At 48.0% G+C, this 20666-nt stretch overlaps 4 protein-coding genes across 4 annotated transcripts; 2 read left to right on the forward strand and 2 right to left on the reverse strand.

Annotated features, from left to right (window-relative positions):
• Positions 1-87: 87 nt before the first annotated feature.
• smarcc1b (SWI/SNF related BAF chromatin remodeling complex subunit C1b) lies at positions 88-8768 on the reverse strand. The gene is made up of 28 exons (XM_076043904.1): positions 8403-8768; positions 7905-8024; positions 7650-7735; positions 7475-7556; positions 7276-7368; positions 7101-7170; positions 6919-6988; positions 6758-6833; positions 5745-5870; positions 4996-5078; positions 4767-4903; positions 4620-4679; positions 4439-4467; positions 4219-4334; positions 4059-4130; positions 3841-3954; positions 3555-3708; positions 3328-3438; positions 3174-3233; positions 2838-3096; positions 2033-2110; positions 1911-1948; positions 1726-1819; positions 1501-1640; positions 800-934; positions 504-627; positions 282-368; positions 88-182 (listed from the first exon to the last, which is right to left on the reverse strand). Exons 1-28 carry the CDS (start codon positions 8574-8576, stop codon positions 88-90), a joined length of 2883 nt encoding a protein of 960 aa, XP_075900019.1. The 5' UTR covers positions 8577-8768.
• On the forward strand, positions 8429-13037 carry aste1b (asteroid structure-specific endonuclease 1b). The gene is made up of 8 exons (XM_076044428.1): positions 8429-8549; positions 8858-9088; positions 9372-9622; positions 9904-10170; positions 10257-11119; positions 11205-11412; positions 11537-11729; positions 12213-13037. The coding sequence occupies exons 3-8, from the start codon at positions 9385-9387 to the stop codon at positions 12523-12525; spliced, it is 2082 nt and encodes a 693-aa protein (XP_075900543.1). The 5' UTR covers positions 8429-8549; positions 8858-9088; positions 9372-9384; the 3' UTR covers positions 12526-13037.
• Positions 13038-13281: 244 nt separating this feature from the next.
• klhl7 (kelch-like family member 7) lies at positions 13282-17742 on the reverse strand. The gene is made up of 12 exons (XM_076044429.1): positions 17329-17742; positions 17140-17242; positions 16964-17057; positions 16658-16782; positions 16393-16568; positions 16094-16268; positions 15686-15828; positions 15306-15546; positions 14589-14790; positions 14368-14465; positions 14105-14288; positions 13282-13971 (listed from the first exon to the last, which is right to left on the reverse strand). The coding sequence occupies exons 1-12, from the start codon at positions 17452-17454 to the stop codon at positions 13755-13757; spliced, it is 1884 nt and encodes a 627-aa protein (XP_075900544.1). The 5' UTR covers positions 17455-17742; the 3' UTR covers positions 13282-13754.
• A 24-nt stretch (positions 17743-17766) lies between these two features.
• LOC142900245 (uncharacterized) lies at positions 17767-20240 on the forward strand. The gene is made up of 4 exons (XM_076044430.1): positions 17767-18271; positions 18692-18770; positions 18856-19077; positions 19202-20240. The coding sequence occupies exons 1-4, from the start codon at positions 18224-18226 to the stop codon at positions 19597-19599; spliced, it is 747 nt and encodes a 248-aa protein (XP_075900545.1). The 5' UTR covers positions 17767-18223; the 3' UTR covers positions 19600-20240.
• The last annotated feature ends 426 nt before the right edge of the window (positions 20241-20666 follow it).

Consider the following 20666-nt stretch of genomic DNA (forward strand, 5'->3'; position numbering starts at 1 on the left):
AGTCGGAAAAAAACAAAGAGCCTGGAAATGTTTTCCTTGAAAAGTTACTAAAACATTTATCACGAGTCGGTCACATTCTGGCAGGATTCAGCCGTGGCTGGAGGCCGGAGGGCCGTGCTGCTGCAGCTGCTGCTGCTGCTGCTGCTGCACCGCCGAGCCGTCAGGCTGCGAGGAGGATGGGTCTGGGACAAAAGGAGTAAAAGAGGAAGTGTCACCACAAAAAACCCACAATCAATCAAGAACTCCCGGGAGCCATTTGATTCCCGCTGCTGGATACCCACACATGCCGTTGGGAGCGCCGGGGTTCCGGCCGGCCATCGCGTGGGAGTTTCCTCCTCCCGGCATCATGCGGTTGACCATGGCCTGGCCTGAGAGACCAGGCAGAGGTTTAGGGGAAAAGCAACAGGACTGAAAGTGATTAAAGGCGCATCTGAGTCCAGATGGTCGAACCACGGACTCAACATGGTGCAGAATGACGTGCACGGGGGAGGTTGGGCTCTGACCTGAGTGCTGCCCCGTGAACCCCGGCTGCTCCCTCTGCTGCTGAACCTTCATCTCCGCCTGCTTCAGCTGCTCCGTGTGGAACGTCTGCCTCTCCGTCAGCAGCTGCTGCCGCTGCTGCTCCAACTGCAGGCGGATATTGATGATGATGATGATGATGATGATGATGATGATGATGACAGGGAGGTGAGTTTTTGGTAAGTTACACGGCCGGTTTTAAGAGAGAGAGAGAGAGAGAGAGTCTAAAGTTTCTGAACGTTTTTAAGTGAGCCAGAAGCAAGTCCGGTAGTTCACTCACAGCTTCTTTCTCCCGATCCATGATGGTCTCCAGCTCCTCAAAGTGCCGCAGCTTGATCTCCAGCTTCTTCATCTGGGTCTCCACCAGCAGTGCCACCAGGGACTTGATCTTCCTCTCCTCCACGGCCGCCAGGTGCTGCGAAGCAGGCGCGAGGCAAAAGTGAGTCAAATCGTTTGGAATCGTTTTGAAATTTAAGGTCTAGTGCGTAAAATTTGGCCTGATTTACAATCTTTATATTGGTAAAAGTTTAATATACTGCTCACAAATGCATTTATAAAAGTGTATGCTCAAAGCACAAGAAGGCAATTGGTTTTCCTACCCATAGAGCAGTTCTTATTTGCATAAAAATGCACATAAATCAAGGGTCTTGCTCCCAGTTAGCTGCCATCTTGCACTGCCATATTTTCTAAGGAAGCCTGGTGTGGACAATCCAGCTGCCTGACAGCGTATTTTGGATTTAGGATGAATGTTCTCATCCTCAATTGAACCAACGAAGAAGAAGGTGGATGAGGCGTGTATAGGCCACCGTAGTTCACTGGCAAGCTCAGGAGGGGGAGGGAGAGTGCAATCCAAACAGTGACCACTTGATGTCGCTGTTTCTTCTAAAAAAATCTCCTAATATTACACACTAAACCTGTAAAGGTGGTGTGGAGATGACAGCAGTCAGTCAGTCAGTCAGTCAGTCAGTATCCCCGCCTCACCTTGGCCTTGGTGGCAGCCGATGTCAGGGCCACCGCTGCTGCCGTGGCCACGCTGCCCTCGATCAGGTCCAGCTCCATCACCGCCTTCTCGTCGCCCTCTCGTGGCACCATGACGTCATCGTAGTCCTCACCAGCCCCTGCTGGATGACACCGAGGAAAACCTCCACAGTTAAAACCCACGACAGCGGCGGCGGCCAATCGCCATGCAGATAAAAACCTGCGTACCATCTCGCTCTTCAGCGTTCTCCCTCTTGACCAGCTGGCCTTCCAGCTGGGCTCCGCTGGGCTCCACCTTGAGCCCGTCCACTCCCAGCAGGGCCTGAGCAGGTGGAACACAGCACACACGGTCCAGGTGAGACACAGCAGAAAGACCACCTGAAAAACCCTTTTTGGCGTCTTTCATGTCTCACCTGATGAGAGGCCGAGTTGGCGTCCGCATCCATCGAGTCTGCAGGACAAAGGAAGGGCACGGTTAGAATTTAAAAGAGAAAACAACACAAGGATGTAGGAATTAAGAGGAGAAAAGTGTTACCCATCTGATCCGGTGGGTTGGATTCTGAGATTTCTGAAATCTTAACCCCCGATTCCTCCTGCACTCGGGAAAACTCCTCTGGATACAAAGATGGATATTGTTTGTTTTTCCACAAATCTTCATTTCACACACAATGTCAGTAGGAATCACAATCAGCAGTAGGAAAACATATAGGGTCAGCCAAAAAAAATGTATATACACACATTGGGAAAAGGAAAACTTGCATAAATATTAAATTTGTACTTCTATAAATATATAGATAGTACTATATACTTATATATATATATACAGTATATACACATATATATAAATATATATATTCAGACATATTTCATTTGATATCGAGGTATATTGCGAAAGTGTCATGGAAACACTTTTTCCGCGTCAGTGGATGTGGACGTTCACTTCAAGTGAAAATGGGGCGTTACGTTTGGACGGAGGAGGAGACAGAATACTCTTTACAAGTAATCAAAGAGAAAAACATAACAACCATTCTTGACTGCAAGCAAACGCAAGGAAACGTAATTCTCGTAAATCTCATGAGATGAGATTTTACGAGAATTAAGGCTCATGTGCTTCACACCATTCAATGGAAACACCTGCAAATCGCAATTGGACCTTGTCGAAATTTTAGAAACATCGCTTTTATTTTGCAAAAACCTGTCATGGAAACGCAGCTAATGTCTGCATCTCCTGTCATTGTAGAGGCCAAAGGTAACTTGCGTTGATCTTGTGACGTCTGAATAAATTTGGTATTGTGTATACATTCATTTCTGTATTATCCAACACTTTGCGCTCCTCTCACCCAGCGCGGCCTTTGCTGCCGACGACGCCACCCGCGGGTCCACCACGGACGCCAGGAAGGCCACGGTGCTCATGACGGGGTTCTCCGACTGGCTGAAGGGCACCGGCTGGTAGGCCAGCGGGCCGAGCGAGGCTGACGAGTCCTCCAGGTAAGGGTCCTCTATGGGCAGGCGGAGGAAGTGGAGGATACATTCGTCCTGCGTCCTGGAGCCCACGTGCTCCGACACTTTGTTCCAGTCGTCTCTGTAGACCTCCAGGGCCTGAGGGGGAGACGGGAGACGGGTTAGCAGGTCGCGGTCGTGAATCCGATGAGCAGGACTCGTGAGTGACAACTCACCTCTAAGAGCAAAAGCGTCTCCTGCTCTGTCCACTCCCGCCCTGCACTCGCTCCTTTGGTCTGAGAGCAGAGAGGATTTTAGAGGAAATTATACAAGACTTTCTATCAATTACAGAAATGTTCTTAAAAAGAAAGAATGGGAACAACGGAAGACCTTGGGGTGTTTGCGGGTGTAGATGTCTGTGCGCAGGCCAAAGTTCTGGCAGTCCGAAGGCTTCTCTCGGCCCTTCTCGGGGAAATACAACATGTGCTGCGAGGCCGAAACCTGCAGGAGTGGAAAAAAGCCACACGGATGAGCGGTGGATTTTCAACATGAAAATGATTGTTTGTTTGCTTGTTTTTTTTTAAAAATAGTCGTTGGTCCCAGTGTGCGAGTGCTACCTGCAGCGGTTTGTGCTGCAGAGGTGCCAGGCCAGTGGGCGTGTCTACCAGGACGTTGAAGTGGGGGGTGGGCGGCGGTCCCATGGGGAGGGGCCGGCTCTCCGCATCCACCTGGTAGTTGATCAAACCCCACTGCTCCAGTAGTGCATGAACCCTGGAGGCAGAAAACACCTTTTATGGATCACGCTGAGCAGCAACAAAAGCTGTTATTTTTTTCTTTGTTTTTCTTTCCAAAAAAATAAATAAATAAAAAGAAATTGCAGGGAAAAGGTAAAACCAAACCAACCTCATGAGGGCGCAGACGTCTCCGGTGAGGTTCCGCCGGCAGGACGTGGAGCTCAGATACTCCTGCGGGTTGAGCCGGTACGTGTCGATCATGAAGCTGCGGTACGCCAGGTAGCTGCGGCGAGAGAAGGAGAAACAATGCGTAGAAACTTACTTTAAAAAAAAATAAATAAAATAAAAAAAATCATTTGATACGTGTTTGGTCCTGAATGTTCTTACGTTTCTGGAGTTTTGGATTTATTCTTCCCGCTGAAGAATTCTGGCAGAGCCCGTTTTTCAATGGCGTGAACGCTGGGACGAGTGGAGGAGACAGGCGGCGCGTTAGACGATGCATCCAGGACACCTGTTTGTGTGCGAGTGTGTGTCTGTGTGTCTGCACCTGTTGTAATTGAACCAGGACGTGTAGCTGGGGATGATGATGTGGTGCGTCTGCTCCGTGATGCTGTCCTCCCCCTCAGACAGCCGAGAGCCTTCTCCCCTCCCCTCCTCGTCCTCCTGCAGATGTCGGGGGGGGGTTTAAAAGCCTCGTAAATTAGTCAAACTGACCAAACATCTAGCAATATATTGACTGAGAGGAGAAACAGAATGGGCCTAATTACCCTCCCAGGGAAATCCTCCTCCTGATCATCTGCAGAGCAAAGAAAATTCATTGAGATCAAAACTTAAGTGAACACACACACGGGAATCAGTCAATTTAGGATTTAAAAAAAAAAAAAAAAACCATCCATTGAACAACATACACGTCTCCTAGGGTAAATAGTAAAAGGTGAGCGGACCTACCCAGGTCAGCCATGATGCCTCCTCTGACAGGAGTGTTCTCACTGTCCTTCTTCAGGTTTACTACAGGTCAAAGAGACAAATTACCAAACCGTTTTCCCCTCCCCCCCATCAGTTCATTTCCTAGTCGCAGTGTTGGCAGAGTTATACCAATCTTGGGCAGCACGACTTCCTCCATGTTGGGCACCGGGGTGGGGTCCTCCATGTCTTTGGTCAGGTCTTCTTCAGGCTCCTGCTGCTGCTGCTGCTGCTGCTGTGGCTGCTGTTGCCCCCCACCACGCCTCCTCCTGGAGCAGGCGCAGCGGAACAGAAGAGAATGAAACGTCATGATGGAGAAGTAATAGGCCTGGGTTCATTTTCACAGTCTACTGCCGCTCACCCCTTCTTTCCCTTCTTCCTGCCTTCGGAGGGGGGAGGAGAGGGCGAGCGCCTCCTCTTCTTGCTGGGCGTGGTCTTGGAATCCTGCAAGAGGGGAGGCGGAGGGGAATCGGAAGGTTCAGATCAAGACACTAGTGCATTAATAATTAAAGGTCCAGTGTGTAAAATTTGGCTTGATTTATGATTTTTCTATTGGTTAAAAGCTTAATATACTGCCCATACAAGCTTAGCTTAGTTAGTTCAGTGAGTTGATTATGGTCGTTTTTCAATATTGTACAGTAATAATGATCATTATAATTTGTAACATCAACAGTAACACAACAACAACAAAAGTAGTACTACTAATAATAGTACTTATGTTCATAAAAAAGCATTGATAAAAGTGTATACTTGCAGTACAATAAAAGTAATTTAGTTTTCCTACACTTAGAACAAATCTCATATGTATGAGATATATATATATATATATATATATATATATATATATATATATATATATATATATATATATATATATATATATATATATATACACCGATTTATACACTGGTCTTGCTCCTAGTTAGCTGACATCCTGTGCCACCATTTTTTAAGGAAGCCCACCTGACGGTGGCCTAAATATAAAACACGCTGTCCGATGGGCTTCCTTTAATACCAGGCTTCCTTACAAACTTTACACACTGGACCTTTCAGGCTACTGTTTTTATGCAAGAAGAGAACAAAAACATGCTTCCTGCTGTTTGCAGCTACCTGGTCGTCGCGGAGGTGGATACGGTGGCGAAGAACCACGGGGACGTTCCTCTCGTCGACACAATAGTCCTCCTCATTCATCCACTCATTGAAGACATCCGTGTCCAGAACCCAGCCGGCGTGCACCTGCAGAAGGCACACACGCACACACACACACACACACACACACAAAACTTAGAACTTTGGGTCAAGGTGTGGCGTCTGAAGCTTTGGCCCTATTCCTGCAGGCCTCTTGCCTGATAAGGCGAACAGAGCCCTCGTTAGTGCAGCTCCTGTATCAGGTTACTGCCCTTGGAAGGTTTCATCTCAACTCCCTAGGAAGAGCGTGTAGACAACAATTCCAACTCTGTTCTCTAACTTTCCCATCCCTTCGCCTTCTGTTTCACAGTTATCTCTTTGTCCTCCTTATATGGAAATGTGCATGATGACGAGACCTGTGTGTATAAGAAGGTGACGTTCTAACTATTCTCGAGAGATTGTGAGAGCTTCTGCGCATCTGGACACACAACCTCCTCAGGCGGATCGGTTGCCTGTTTGATACCTGACTTCTTTGTAATAAACATGTTTTTATACAATCAAGTCGGCGTCCACGAGGATTCCTTCAACATCCACACTTCACTGCAGCAGCCTGGAGAATCCACCATAAAGGTCAGAAAACTCTAAAGTCCACTTTAACCCACCAAGTCACCTGGTCCTACTGGGTGAGGGGTTCCCAGATACTTGTCCCAACCCATCAACCTGTATGTAGCTCTGTGTGATATGTGTGAAATCTAACGGGTTCTGCCCCGCCCAGCCTGCTGCATCACTGGGCTCACATGGGACTTTGTGGTCAATCAGAGTTAAGTCATCTGAGGAGTGACCTCAAAGCTGCCTTTTAAGTGGCTGATAAGTAACCCCACACAGTTGGCCTCCTCTTCTGCTCAATGAGTGCTGCGTATATATATATATATATTATTTTTTCCAGTTTGGTTTTCTTGTTTGTTTTCTCTGCGTATGTGTGCTGCTGGACCAACCCGCCACGACTTTTCCGCATGCGGCGGCTCTTCGATTTCTCCTTCCACGTCGCTCGAGGACAGCCAACTGTCGTAACTGTTGGAGCAAAGAGGAGACAAGAGTCAACAGCAGTCGTACTCGGAGTGTTCGCACGCCCTGTGTGCATCAGTGCGTTCGTTACCTGTCGGGATGCATGCCCCAGTGAACCAGAACGTGTTTGTCTCTCCGCATGACGGGACGCATCCATTCGTCTGGAGATAGATGTGGGTCGTACCAAATGTATTCAGTGATTCCAGAGTGAAAGGGAAAAGTTTGAACAGGCATTTCATAGGCAACGAGGCCCACAGTGCAGCTTTAACTGACCTTCCTCTGCAGAAGCAGCTGAGGGGCTGACGTGGTGCGTGGCGAGCGTTCGGTCCTCGGTCAGCGTGCCCTGTTGGGACACGAACTATAACTCTGGAGCACTGACAGTGTGTGCTGCCGTATTACAGGCACAGTGTGGTTCACACTTTAATCTTAATGTTTCACTGTGCGTTACCTGATGCTTAGTGATAATGGTGGCGAGTCTGTTTGCAAGTTCCTGATCCAGCATAGACTCCAGAAACACAACAGGCACTGACATACAGTTGTTCTGCACAGAGAAAGGATAGAGAAAGAAAAAACAAAGGCAGAAATTAATTGCCTTCGTTTCGTTTGTGGGCTTGTCCGAGTGAACCTATGTCTGCTGTCTAGGGCACCTGGATCAAAGCTCTTTCAATGGCGCGAAACATCTCCACATTCCATTCGGCTCTGGATGGATTTTGCAAGTCAAATCTCCGCCTTTGAAAAAAAAGAAGAAGAGAGAAACATTCCAGATATGGTATTAAAATCTGTCACAATAACGAGTCAAATAACGATCGGAGGACCACTCACCATCCCTGCTCAGCCTTAAACTTATAAGCAGTGCCCAGGATTTGGCAGAGTCCACCCCCAGGTCGCAGGTCCAGGAAGCACTGTGCCTAGAGAGGAGTGGTTGTAAAATAAAGTCCACCTGTCAACAACTGGGGTGACTGCAGCTCACAGTGGACCTTGATGTTCAGCATTTTGCAAAATCAATTTCCAGCCTAAACCTGTCATGTTGTGTCATACAACAAATATTGGGACATGGACGGTGGATTTGCGACTCACGGGCAGTTTGGTGAGAGCGGGACCGACAGCCTGTCTGCCAAAGGCATCCTCCTGGAACTGCAGCAGCTGCAGGGTGACTGCAGACAGAGCCTGACACGACGGAGCATCCACCAGCACATACTAACACACACACACACACACACACACACACACACACACACACACATAGACTCTGTAAATATCATATCTCAATGCTCTTTGATATAATAAAGTACATACTACTTAATTTAAGGGGTATTCTTCTGCTGCAAACTATTGTATTTAGCTTGTTTAAACCCGGGCTGTTGTTAACTGTGCCTTGCCGATACTCTTTTTCTTTGTATTATTATTTTGTTTTTTGTTTTTGTTTTTTATACATTTAAGCACGGGACGTTAATTACTCGGACTAAAAACAAGGCTGTCGCTCACGAGTCGTTTGTTTACAACCTGAGCCACTACGCTAACAAGCAGGGGGCGGCTAGCTTGTTGGCTCGTTAGCTTCCTGCTTCGGCTGCCGACCTTTTTGTAGTGCTTCCCGACCCACTGTCGCACCACCTCCAGCTGGGCTAAAGTGTCCGGGCTCTCCCAGAACCTTGCAGACGGACTGCTGTCTTTCCTTCGCTGGGATCTTCCTCCGACACCCTGGCTCGTTGCGGGGATCCCAAGGTGTGCACCTCCCGACATTGTGGCCATAACAAAACAAAAAACCAGATTAATTTCAAAGAGGGAACCAAAGTGTCTAGCGCGCTAGCGCTTGTGATCTCGCGCAATCTCGCGAGACACAGGAAGGACAGTTGCCGTTTCTCTTGATTTATTTTGTTTTAATTTTTTCAAGTCGCCTCTTTTGGTTCTCGGGCAAGGTATTTTGTGTGGATGTGTGCGATTTTTGTTAATGAATGGTATCTTTTGGTCTCTGTGTTTTAAAGCTAAACATGTGACACTAACGGTTTTTTTGGTGTTTTTTTTTTTTTCAGTGCTTTTACTTTGACGTGTAACGGAAGTAATTCTGTTACAGAGAAGACGGACAGATGTGTTTGTGTTTCCGTTAAATCGCGCGTAGTTACTACAGACAGAAGGAAGACTCTGCGTTGACATGAAGAGGATGGTGCGCTCAAGATGGTAGAAACGCAGCACCCTGTCTTCCAGCCAGCGCGAAGTCTCATAAAATAGGAAGTTTACGGAAGCCCAAAGAAGTCAACTGGCTGGTATGAGACATCCACTGTCTGACGCCTTCTGAGCCTGTCCCATCACATTTCCTGCTTCCCCTGCACGACTTACTGTGCCCGTGTGTTCATTTTAGCATTCATCAACAGCGGGAATTTTCTCCGTATTCTGCCTATATTGTTAAGAGGGGAGCTCGTGTCAGATTAGCTGTAACTAAAAATCTGATTCCCTCCAGTTTCATTTCTCAGCTCAGCAAACTTGAGTTCCTCTCTGCGCGGCAATGAGGAAGCGTCCTTCCTGTGACCCAATGCTGTGTTTCCACAGACTCTGAGGCCTCATGGGAGTCCAGGGTCTGACCACCTTCGTGGAGGAGCACAGACATATCCTGCAAGACGTGAGGTTCAGGGACAGTCCCCTGGTCATCGATGGCTGCAGTCTCTACTTCCGCCTCTACTTTAACCACTTTTTGGACCAGCAGCACGGGGGAGATTACGACGCTTTTGCCGACCTGCTCCATCAGTTCTTCTCTCAGTTGGCAGCATGCGACATCCAGCCGTTTGTGGTCCTCGATGGAGGTAAAGGCCAAGAAAGAGGCTTTTATAAAGGAGAAAATATGTCCCATTTCCCACTCTGAGACCTCACGGCCTGATTTCCCCAAAAACGAAAAACTGAAACCTCTTTTTTTTTTCCTGAGCAGGTTCGGCCTCACTCAGTATACATACCATAAACCCCCTTTTTGTTTGTTTGTTTTACCAAATAAGCGTTCCCTTTATGTTAGGTGCTTCTTCTGGTTCATTTTGGAGAGAAATGTTGCATCCCATATTTGTTTGTTTTTGTTTTTTCTTGCACACTCCAGGGGTCGACCCCAGTGACAAGAAGTTCGACACCCTGTGCCAACGTCTGCAGTGCAGGATCAGGGATGCTGACGGCCTCTCTCAAGGCCGTAGAAAGAGTGTGCTGCCAGCCCTCATCAGGGACGTCTTCGTCCAGGTCCTCTATCAGAGGGGAGTCCCGCTGGTCCAGTGCCCCTTTGAGGCCGACAGCGAAATTGCATGTTTGGCCCACCAGTGGAGGTGCCCAGTCCTGACAAACGACAGTGACTTTTACGTCTTTGACCTACCAGGTGTGTGTGTGTGTGTTTGAGAGAGAGAGATATTTAACTTGATATTGCTGCCATATTTTTCACTGCTCTTGTCTTTGGTCCCACAGGCGGTTACCTCCCTTTCACTTTTTTCCAGTGGACCCACCTGAAAGGAAGCGCCCATCAGCGCTACATCTCGGCCAGGTCCTACACCACAGCCAAGCTATGTCGCTGCTTCGGGAACATGAGCCAGCAGCTGTTGCCCTTGTGCGCCGTGTTGAACGGGAACGACTACTGCTCTCCCAACGAGAGGCTCCTGGGACTGCTGGACGCGCAGCTACCAGGTGGCGGTGGGGGAAAGAGCAAGAGCAGCGTTTACCGCATCGAGCGCCTCCTCCACTGGCTGTCCTCGTTCTCTAGTGTGTCAGAGGCCCTGGACGAAGTCAGCTTGCTGATGGGAAGCAAGAGCAGAGGCACCGGGCCGCTGATTTCGCACCTGGTGGCGGGTATGGAGGACTACCACATCAACCCGCAATGCAACCTGGCTCTCTGGTTTTCCGGAGGAGGCGGAGCCGTCCCCTGGGAGCCCATTGCCGGGCTGCCGGAGGCCCTGTGGCTGGCGGTGGCGCAGGCGATGCTGCCATCCATGGTGGTGGACGTGGCCGTGACGCAGAGGGTGCTGCTCAGCCTGCAGGTGGAGAACTGCAGGCTGCCCAGCGGCAACGTCTGTGCCCAGGCCATACGGCAGGCCATTTACGGGATCCTGCTGGGAGGCCACGGCGACGGGGGCACGTCTGAGGACGTTGGAGGCGGCAGGCGGAGAGGTCGGCGGGGGCCTGGAGGGACCAGCGCTGAACAGCAGGGGAAAAATCAAGGCTCCAGTGCTCCGCTGTGGGTGGACGAATACGACCGTATGGATCTGAAGCTGAAGATAAACCAGGTGGAGGCCGTAGCACCCAGGACCCCTCTGCCTGTAGACAAACTCCACCAGGCAAGCCTTGCAAAATAAATGTCTTCTTCTCCTTCTTCCTCCTCCACCGGAGAGAGGTCACCACCGCTTGATTTCGTTCACCCAGGTTTCCGTGGCTGTTCGCCGGGGCGTCCTCTTGGATGTCCTGGGGGTGAAGGAGTCCTCGCTGGCTCCTCTTCCTGTCCACCTGAAGCTGGCCGTCGCAGTCACCGCCTTCTGGCTGAGGAACGCCAAACCTGCTCCCTCCTCGCACCAGTTGCAGGCCCTGCTGCTCTGCATGGTTTACGGAGAGCTGTCCTGGAACACTCAGCACGGTTGGCTTATGCATTTTTGTGTGTGTGTGTGTGTGCGTGCGCGCGTGTGTGTGTATCGTTCTATGAGGTCGGAAAACAAAAAAGCAACACAACAACCCCACTGATTCGTCACTGCTGTTTGCAGCCTCACAGGGATACAGGGCCGCAGAGCACCACCTGTTGGCCTACCTGGATCGAGTGCGCGTGAACTCAGCGGGGAGGCAGGGATTCGACATCGCAGCGGCTCACAGTTTCAGCCAATGGCAGTCCTGCCTGAAGAGCGCGATGTACCTCAACCAGCTGCTGCTGCTGCCGCTGCCTGAGCCTCACCTGCTGTGGTACGTACAGTCAGGGGCTTGGGAGATTTAAAAACGAAAGGGGTAGCCAAAGTGCTGCACATTGGGACATGCAAATAATGATTTTAACAACTGAATTTAGAAGCATAAGGACAAAACAAAACAAACAAACAGGATCACAGCAAGTGCTTTCTTACAGGAAGCCAAACAAAGTGGAAATAAGTTAAAGTGTATTAAAATGTATTGAAAGCCAAGGAATTTAAAGTGTGTTTTTAAAAGAGATTTTTATCTCTTACAATGACTAAATGTTATTAATTTACTCATTGTAAGAGGAGTGAGAGTATATAAGTGTCGCTTTTCTCACTCCTTTTTGGATATGTTGAGATTCTCTGTTTTTTTATTTTGTTTTAATATGTTTTTTTTGAATGTCTTTATGATCTAAATTGCAGAATAGTTGACTAAGCTGAACCAAAGAAAATTTTCATCTGAAGTGAGAATATCTATGTTTTTGGATTCTTCCCTCAGCCTGTTCAGTGGGACCCTGGTCCACGGTCTTCACAGGCGCCTGAAGGGAGGCCAGGCTGCTGAGCCGCTCCTCGGCGGCACTCCCCTGTCCTGGCAACTCTACTCCGCCCTGCTGGTGGCCGCCAGGAACCGCAGCTCCAACCCCCCAGCGACCATGGAGGGGAGGACGAGGGGTGGGGGGCGTCGAGGGAGAGGGAGAGGGAGGGGGAGGGGGAGAGGGAGAGGGGGGAGGGGAGCCAAGGTGGCGGAGGCGGCGACGGGTGTGGAGGACGTCAGCAACAGGTTTGCTCTCCTGATGAGCAGTGACTGGTGAGAGCAGCAGCAGCAGCAGGAAAACAGCCGCCCGGCGTCAAGGACATTCCAGCTTCGGTGCATCGCCTTAATGTTCACCGCTGCCTATTTTTAACTTTGCTTTGAGCTAATTTTAATGCTCACCTTTCCGGATAATTAACCAGCTGTCGCAATCTGGCATAATGTCAGAAAAGTTCTGAGATCAGACGTTCTCTTATTCTAAAAGCGATGAAGTTTTATCAGAGTTCTGTAGCTGTAATCATTGTCTGAAGGACTTTTCTAGATGGCGTTTTTATTAAGTCACCACATTGTTGACATTTTAAACTGTTAGCTTCAGTATTATCTGTCAGATCGAGGTTTGGTACCTGATCCGCATGAACTTTTGACTGTTTGCCTTAATGCTTAAGAAACTGGTGCTCAATATGACCTGTATTTCTGCACATGTAAAATCCAAAGAGATGCAATTTTTTAAAAATTATGCAATTCACTGTTTGCTTGTACCTCATGCAAAGATGATTATAATCTTAAAGAGTGGCACCTCTGACTTTGATTAATCTCGTCAAAGCAAAGCATTCACACACTGTAGACACCTGCCTTTAATGACACTGAATGAAATCAACAGAAGACCCTCAGCACCAAAAAAAACAAACAAAAAAAAAACTGGTTAAAAACAAAACCTGATTTCCAGCAACACAACAATCTTTATTATAAATGTATTAATTATATCAGCACAATGATTATAGTCTGACCTATTTCAAAAATACAAACACAAAATCTCTGCTGATGCAGACGAGTATAAATTTGAAGGAGAAAAAATGAATTTAAAAGCAAACCCATAAAGACCTTGAGCTGCACAAATATATTAACACAATATGAAACTCTTATGGCACATGTTTTTCGAAACGTACGAGTGGATTATTTTACAGTGACTCCAAAACCCTTCAACCCTCCAGGAATTCTAAGAAGGAGAAAACAAATAAAAGTTGGTCCGCATATTCAACAATATTTTCTTCTGTTAAACTGAAGATCAAAACACACATTCTGTACACAGAACTTCAAGGAGAAAAAAAACAAACAAAACCTTATAATGCTAATTTTGGCTTTAGCTGTTCAACAACCACCAGTTTGCTGCCTTAAAAACATAATTATACACATTATTAGCCATTCATGCAGTGTGGAAGTTAGCTGTGCGCTTGGACACCTGCTCATCTTAAAATAACTTAAAAACACATCACAACGTTTCTTCTGGTCCTATGAAGACGAGGGGGTCGAGGAGGTCGAGGCGGGCAAAGCAGCGGTGGCTGCAGCAGCAGCAGCAGCAGCTGCAGCTGCAGCAGCAGCAGCTGCAGCGTGGGACTGAGGGTCCACCAGGTCCGTGTCCTCGTCTTCGTTGACGCCACACGTGTCAACCACGCAGATGAGGCAGCTGGTCACAGGGAAGGCCCGCACCTTGCTGCACGTCACCCACCTGAACATATCAAAAGGAAGGCGCGCTTTACCTTAAGTGCTGGAATAGTGCGCTATGATGCCTTAGGTAAGTCTGATATCATGCAAAAATCCAATAAGTCAACTCCCCAGCAAACTGCGACTCCCACACTGACCTGTCTGTGTCCGTGTGGTACTCCAGGACGTGTCCCAGCCTCCCGACGCCCTGGAATCCCGCCAGAACGTAGATGACGTCGCCCACCGCTGCGCACTTGACCGTGAGGCCTCGCCACGGCATGGTGGAGGCGCCGCGCCACTCGTTGGTGGCGATGTCGTAGTACTCCACCGAATCCAGTCCACCTTGGAGATGAGACAAAGAAACAAACGTGTGAGCAAACTGAAACATCCGAGGGCCGTTGCAGTAAAGTGTGTTTGCTACCGATGGTCCCCTGGCCTCCGATGGCGTAGATCCTGTTGTTGACCACCACCAGACCGTGGTTCTTCCTGGCCTCCCTCATACCGCACAGCTCCCTCCACCTGAGGACAGACAGACAGACGGATGGATGAAGAGGAGAAAGACAAATAATTGTAATAAATCAATAACTCCGATATCAACTGAATCATCAGCGGAAATCCCATCATTTGCTCGGCGTGACTCACTGCTGCGTGCTGGGGTCGTAAACCTCGCAGTTGCTGAGGACTCTGCCGGACACGTTGTTGCCCACCGTCCCGCCGCAGACGTAGATGAGGCCGTTGGCCTCCACCGAGCCGTGGCTGCAGCGAGCCATCAGCATTTTGGTCTTCACCTTCCACGACTCCGTCCTGGTGTCGTAGCACTCAAACAAGTCCAGAGCGGAGCTGCCTGGAGAGACACACAGGGAAAATGAAACCACAAAAGTTCATCTGTGTGTTCATGTGCGTCTGAGAGTAAATATGAGTTGAGAGATGGATGCAAATTTGTGTTACCAAAAGCAAAAAAGAAGTTAAAAGAAGATGTGTTTCTTTTAGAGGGGTTCAGTTGGGGAACAGTGCTGATCTCAAACTTGAGCAATGTACTTTCGTTGTAATAAAGTTAAAAAAGTCATTATGTGCAATTATATTTGGGAGTTACGTCTGTAATTGAAAAAAGGGAAAAGGAGCCATGAATCTTTCCACTTGATACTATGCATTGTGTCGCTTAAGATGAATAGTAGGCAGCCATTAATGAGCTTTGCATCTGTTCTGCCTGAGCCTTTTTCAGTCAAATTGTGAATTTGTTTTTTTCCCCCTTCTGCTGTATATAGGCTATGACTGAAATGAACTAAACTAAGACGCTCGAGCTCCGAGGAGGAATCCAAGGTGACACCCCCCCTACGCCCCACCCCCGCCAGGACTCACCCACTTCGGACCCCCCGGAGGTGTAGATCTTGCCCTCGGCGGCGCAGGCAGCCAGGCTGTCGCGGGGTGTAGGTGGGCCCAGCCTGGAGTACCAGCTGTCCTTCAGCACGTTGTAGCAGTCCATGCGCTTGATGGGGAAGAGCTGCGAGCCACCCAGGATGTAGACCACGTTGTCCCAGAAGATGACGGTGGCGTCCCGGCGCTTCTCGAAGGGGCAACGGATGTCTGTCCAGGTGGAGTCCTGAGTGGAACGCCCCAAAAGATCATTTTCTTTTGTTTTGTTGTTCAACCTGCAGGGACTGAATGCTACATTTGGCCCCAATGGTTGACTAAGTACATGCAGTCACTCTGTGCTGAGGTGCAAGAGTCGCTGCCAATACCTTTGGGTTGAAGTAGCGGCAGGACTGAGGCTGGGAGCCTCCGAACAGAGCGATGCGGTAGTCGTGTTTCTTGCGACGCGGTCGACTGCTCTCGCCCAGGTCCTCCCGATCCTCTGGCGACAGCAGGTGGTAGCGCATCCCATCTGGGCCAGAAGCACTGGTTGCTTGATACTGAATGGTTCAGGTGTGTGCGTGTGTGTGTGTGTGTGTGCTTGCCTTCATGAATCTGAATTATCAGCAACAAGGTAAATGTGAATAAAAAGTGAATCAAAAGTAATATTAACTCCAGGCTGCTGACTAGTTTGATAAGCCTAATGCCCCATTGACCCGGCAGTATCATCTCATATTTTTCCTTTCAAAAACCTTAACGTGTCTGTGTATTCTCAGCTCCCCACTGCCACGACTCACTGATGACCATCTTGAGGCACTTTGGGTTGTCCTGGATGAGAGGCTCAGCCTGCACCCTCTTGGAGAGGAAGGTTTTGGAGACCAGCGGAAAGCGAACGCACCCCAGCACCTCCACGATGTACTGCTGCCTGTTGCACACGTCATACTTCAGCCAGCGCACCGCTGCATCGTAAATCTAAACACAAAACGACAAAGCGACAGAGCGCGTCATGGCGTCATCTGCAAAGCATTGCTTCGCTACCACCCTAAACTTCAAGAGGTGAGATTGCATGGGGGGGGGGGGGTACGTGTTAGTGCACCTGGGCCTCAGCACGGACTGTGAGCTTGTCCTGGTGCAGTAGGTGCGTGAGCTGCGTGACATCGAGATGCAGGAACTCGTCCAGTTTGTAGACCTCTGTGAAATGGAGTTGGAAGAAGTCCTCAGCTGCTGCCTTCAGGTCGGGACAGTCCATACAGTCGGCCAGGGAGGAAATACCTGCAGGGGGAGACAGAACACAGCAGGGACAGACTTAGGGGAAGGAGTTCATGTTTTAATCCAGGGTTATTTGTCGTTGTTGTTTTTACCAAGACAGTTTGTGGCATCAATTTGTCCTTTGAGGAACTCAACACACATTTTCTTCACAGGATCGATCTGGTACTGGTTGGCTGCATCAAGCAGTGACTGGACGTTGCTGCTGTTCACCGATATCCTAACACACGGCAGACAAAATGTAAACAATCCTCATCTTCTGCTAAAAAAAGAAAAAAGTTTGGACTTTTATTGTCACCCTCCGACGCACCAGCCATGTCTAGAGATGTGCGAGGATTTTTTTTGCCTCGTTGAAAATTTTTTTTTTTTTAAAGTACAAAAAAAATGCTCTGCATTCTCACCGGGCTGTGTAGATGAACTCGATCAGCAATTCAATGATCTCTGGGTCAGCACAACGCAACTCCACCTCATGGGACATGGACTCCATCATTCTGGCTGGAAGAGAGGAAACAGCAGAGGGTGCAAACAAGCATAAGGCTTTTAATAAGGAACCTAATAATGATATATTTTTACTTACTGGTGAACATCAGACTGAAGAAGTGGCTGGCGGCGGCCAGCACCACCCGGTGGGCGGGGAAGTGTTGCCCCTGGACCACCAGAGTGACATCACAAAGGGTACCCTGAGGAGAACACGCACCATTTTAAACTGAGGGGTGACACCATGCACCTTGCACACCCCTGGTGTTGTTGACCGCCGCCGACCGACCTGTTTCCTCAGGTTGTTCATCACGCCCATGATGCTAGAGAGCTGCTTGTACTCCTGCTTGTACTCCTTCCTGTCGCTCTTCTTCTTGGAGGAAGACGGCTTCTCTGGAGAGGCCACCCCGGTCATGTCGGCCACGGGGAGGTGTCACCGGCCCGGACGCAGATCGGCACGGACACCAGCAAATCCGCCGTGCGTGGGCTTTGTTTGTTATTACTTAGCCGCTGCTAACACGTTAGCATCGCCGTGCCGCTGTCTGCACTGTCAAATTACTTTTAAAATATTTGCTAGTTCCGATTTGAATGAATAACAAATCACCTATTTATTATTGGAGAAGACTTTAAAACACCAAGACAGTGCGTCATAAACATGTGCGTGCTACCGGGTGGTGTGTACACGTTACGAGAAGGTGACCAAAGCAGTGTTTTCGCTGCGTTTGTTGCTGTTGGTATTTCTTACTCCCCGCCCAGTTTCAAAGTTGAGCAATGCCCGCGCTCGCCCTCTGGCGACAAATATGGCAAAGTACAAATTATAGTTCAGGATTTCACAAGGTATTTGTCTTGGCGCAGTGGATTTGAAAGAAACAGATTTGTTATTCGGAACAAAAAGGGTAGAAGTGAAAGGGACCTTATATTACTGATTCATTTAATGATATAAAAAAAACACGCCAATGGTGTCGGCATGCGTGTCGAGCTCCAGCCGCACACCTGTTGGCCGCAGTTATCACACCATGCAGCACTCCGGACGACGAAAAAAAAAAAAAAAACAGGAAGATTTTTTTCCTTCTCGAAGTCTCATGACACTGACGTCACGTCACGAATACTGCAGACAGCGGATTCATTGTCAATGACAAGTGACCCGAAAACAGTGAGAGTAGAACCGGAACACGGTGGGAAGAATGTCACGTTTCCTCTGCTGTTGCTGCTTCGCTGATGAAGACGACGAGGTATGTCTGAAAACTCACAGTGGCGTCGGTCAAAGTGCGTTGTTCCAGTTTCCTTTCGACCGTAAACCTTGTCTTTGCACTGTATCAGAGGGTTTAATATTCATGAATAACACGCAAGACCAGTGTATCAACGCTGAAGGACAGTTTAATGAGGCTGAGGGAATTTTTTTTTTTTCATCTTGTAAGTGTAAGAAAGTCTTTATTAAATGTGTGACCGCGGATCTACAAATGTTGAAAACAATCTGAGTTGGATTGTTGTCATCCTTAATGTACCGTGTAAGTCCTTCCATAAACACGTGGCCCACAGACATCCCGTTCCCACGCATAGCAGGCTGTTGAATAAGGGATAATACATGCCTTAATACTGATTTAAAGCTTGAGAAACAGCTGTGTGTGGAGAAAACTGTTGCTTGTTTGCAGAGGCGACCTCTTCTCCAAGCCAGTCCACCTGACCTGAATGGATCTGCATCAGCCAGACAGACCAGATCAGCACACAATGGTACAGTGTGCACCGACCTGAGCTACATTTCAAGTAGATGTATTTCAATCACATGTACTCCAGCCCTGTCTTTCACTCCCCCCAGATGCCCAAGCGGTGAGGCGGATCGGCCGGCTGGTGATGAGGCGCGTGGGGGTGCCGGAGTTGGATCAGAGATTTTTTGATATGGCTGAGACTTTTAATGAGCAGTTTGAGCACTACGAGGCCATGGTGCGGCACACCAAGAATGTGAGACAGGTCTATGGTTGTGACCACAGCGATGCCCTGACTCTGGCTAAATGTGTGGGGAGGATGAGAGACGAGCACGGCAAGTGACACCACCACATCCCACTGACATTACAGTTATAGGGAAGCAACCCCCCCCCCCCCCCAAATAAATTTCCTTGATTCCTATGATTATTATAATTATTTTTACATTTCTTCAATTCCAGCATCGCAGTTCCGCATCTCCCTGAAGACAAAAGGCTATGACTTTTTACTGGATGTGACCCCCCTGAAGTCAGCAGGGGAAAGTGAGGAGGAACCAGTGCCCCCACACCTAAAGCTGGCTCAGGGTGAGATTAAGGCTGTCTCAGAGAGTGCCAAGGCCACCATTTCTAAGGGCACCACCCTTCAGGAGATGATTGGCTGGCTGATACGTACCCAGGGTCCAATGGCTGAGCAAGTGAAGACGAATGCAACAACTTTTCAGGAGCAAGGAAGGCTCAGCGGGAACCTAGATGAGAACATGAACGAGGTCAGGAGGGCAAAGGAAATGTCGCTGGAATACAGAAAACAGGCCGGCGAAGTGTTCACCGAGGTCGCACAGATAGCAGGCACTATTGTGTAACTCCTGCACATTTTATATCCTGGACTTGAAATTTTGCACTTGCAGCACAAGCAGACAGAATTTAGGTCTTGCACGCAGTACCTTTTATAAAAGCAATAGTGAAATTTCTGTGTTTTTCTGATGTATGAAAATGCAAAGCAACTTGAACTTCGAAACAGTAAACAAATGCTCACAAAAGAATTTGTGTGCAGCATGCATTTAATTATAATTAAATTACAATAATATCGCTTAATCACATTAGTAGTACTACATGAATTCAAAACACTATTTAACTACAAAAATGTCTTGAATTTTTTTATTGCAAAGCGCTGCGATAACATTTTCCCGTGGAAACTGGTTTCTTTTTTTACTGGTGTGATCTTACTACCAAGCACGAGGGGGCACTAAAGATTCACTTTTAGGCTCAGTCTTTTTACATACTGTTCCATAAAGAAATTGCACGGCGTAAAGAAGACTTTCTTTTTTTTAGGGACCTAGGTGATGTAAACACTTTTTTAATTGTATACTGGGCACGCTTACGAAGTTTATGACGACGTTTTAGGAGATTTGTAAGAAATTTTCTTTTCTTTTTTTGTTGCAATGATTATGAATTGTTATTAAATTGTTCTGCACTGCATTTAAGAATAAAAGAGGACGAGGAAAACAAACTTCGCTGTCGCACTTTTTAAATCGTAGGTAGACTGATTTATATTGTTTGGCTTCGCCACAAACATAAAGCATTATTAAGTCACATCTAATAAACACGGTGTGGTAAAAGTAAGGCCTGAGTCAATAAAAGTCAGTCCACAGTCAGACCTAAGTTTGCACTCACGTTGGTATGACCTTTAACCTGAAATATTGTCTCTTCATGGATGTAATCAGAATATCTGGTGTGACGGGTCATGTTGATAAATTAATTCATAACATTAAACATCGGTCCTGAAAGAGGTTCAGATTAAAACTAAAGCTATTGACGTGTAATCAATTATTCAAACAGGCCGATTATGTTTCAAATGTCACCAATTAATAATTCAGGTGATTAATTTCAGGAGCGCTTGGTGAGATTTTCTGCCGTCAGAGAGCAGAGA

The sequence above is a fragment of the Nelusetta ayraudi genome, unplaced genomic scaffold, assembly GCF_046127955.1.
Source record: "Nelusetta ayraudi isolate G7.1 ecotype Tasmania unplaced genomic scaffold, CSIRO-AGI_Nayr_v1 ptg000079l, whole genome shotgun sequence".
Classification (NCBI taxonomy): Eukaryota; Metazoa; Chordata; class Actinopteri; order Tetraodontiformes; family Monacanthidae; genus Nelusetta; species Nelusetta ayraudi.

Bases quoted from the DNA above. Each gene is read 5' to 3' on its own strand.
- smarcc1b (XM_076043904.1), bottom strand. From the start codon at position 8,576: ATGGCCACAATGTCGGGAGGTGCACACCTTGGGATCCCCGCAACGAGC. The intron at 4,131-4,218 runs GTGCAGACACAC...CACTCGTCCCAG, and splicing joins TCCTGGTTCAATTACAACAG to CGTTCACGCCATTGAAAAAC. The intron at 1,820-1,910 runs GTGAGACATGAA...CCACCTGCTCAG, and splicing joins CCAACTCGGCCTCTCATCAG to GCCCTGCTGGGAGTGGACGG.
- aste1b (XM_076044428.1), top strand. From the start codon at position 9,385: ATGGGAGTCCAGGGTCTGACCACCTTCGTGGAGGAGCACAGACATATC. The intron at 10,171-10,256 runs GTGTGTGTGTGT...TTGGTCCCACAG, and splicing joins TTACGTCTTTGACCTACCAG to GCGGTTACCTCCCTTTCACT. The intron at 11,120-11,204 runs GCAAGCCTTGCA...TCGTTCACCCAG, and splicing joins CTGTAGACAAACTCCACCAG to GTTTCCGTGGCTGTTCGCCG.
- klhl7 (XM_076044429.1), bottom strand. From the start codon at position 17,454: ATGACCGGGGTGGCCTCTCCAGAGAAGCCGTCTTCCTCCAAGAAGAAG. The intron at 17,058-17,139 runs GTAAGTAAAAAT...CCTCTCTTCCAG, and splicing joins CTTCAGTCTGATGTTCACCA to CCAGAATGATGGAGTCCATG. The intron at 16,783-16,963 runs GTGAGAATGCAG...GCCGTGTGTTAG, and splicing joins GAGTTCATCTACACAGCCCG to GATATCGGTGAACAGCAGCA.
- LOC142900245 (XM_076044430.1), top strand. From the start codon at position 18,224: ATGTCACGTTTCCTCTGCTGTTGCTGCTTCGCTGATGAAGACGACGAG. The intron at 18,771-18,855 runs GTACAGTGTGCA...CACTCCCCCCAG, and splicing joins GACCAGATCAGCACACAATG to ATGCCCAAGCGGTGAGGCGG. The intron at 19,078-19,201 runs GCAAGTGACACC...CTTCAATTCCAG, and splicing joins GAGGATGAGAGACGAGCACG to CATCGCAGTTCCGCATCTCC.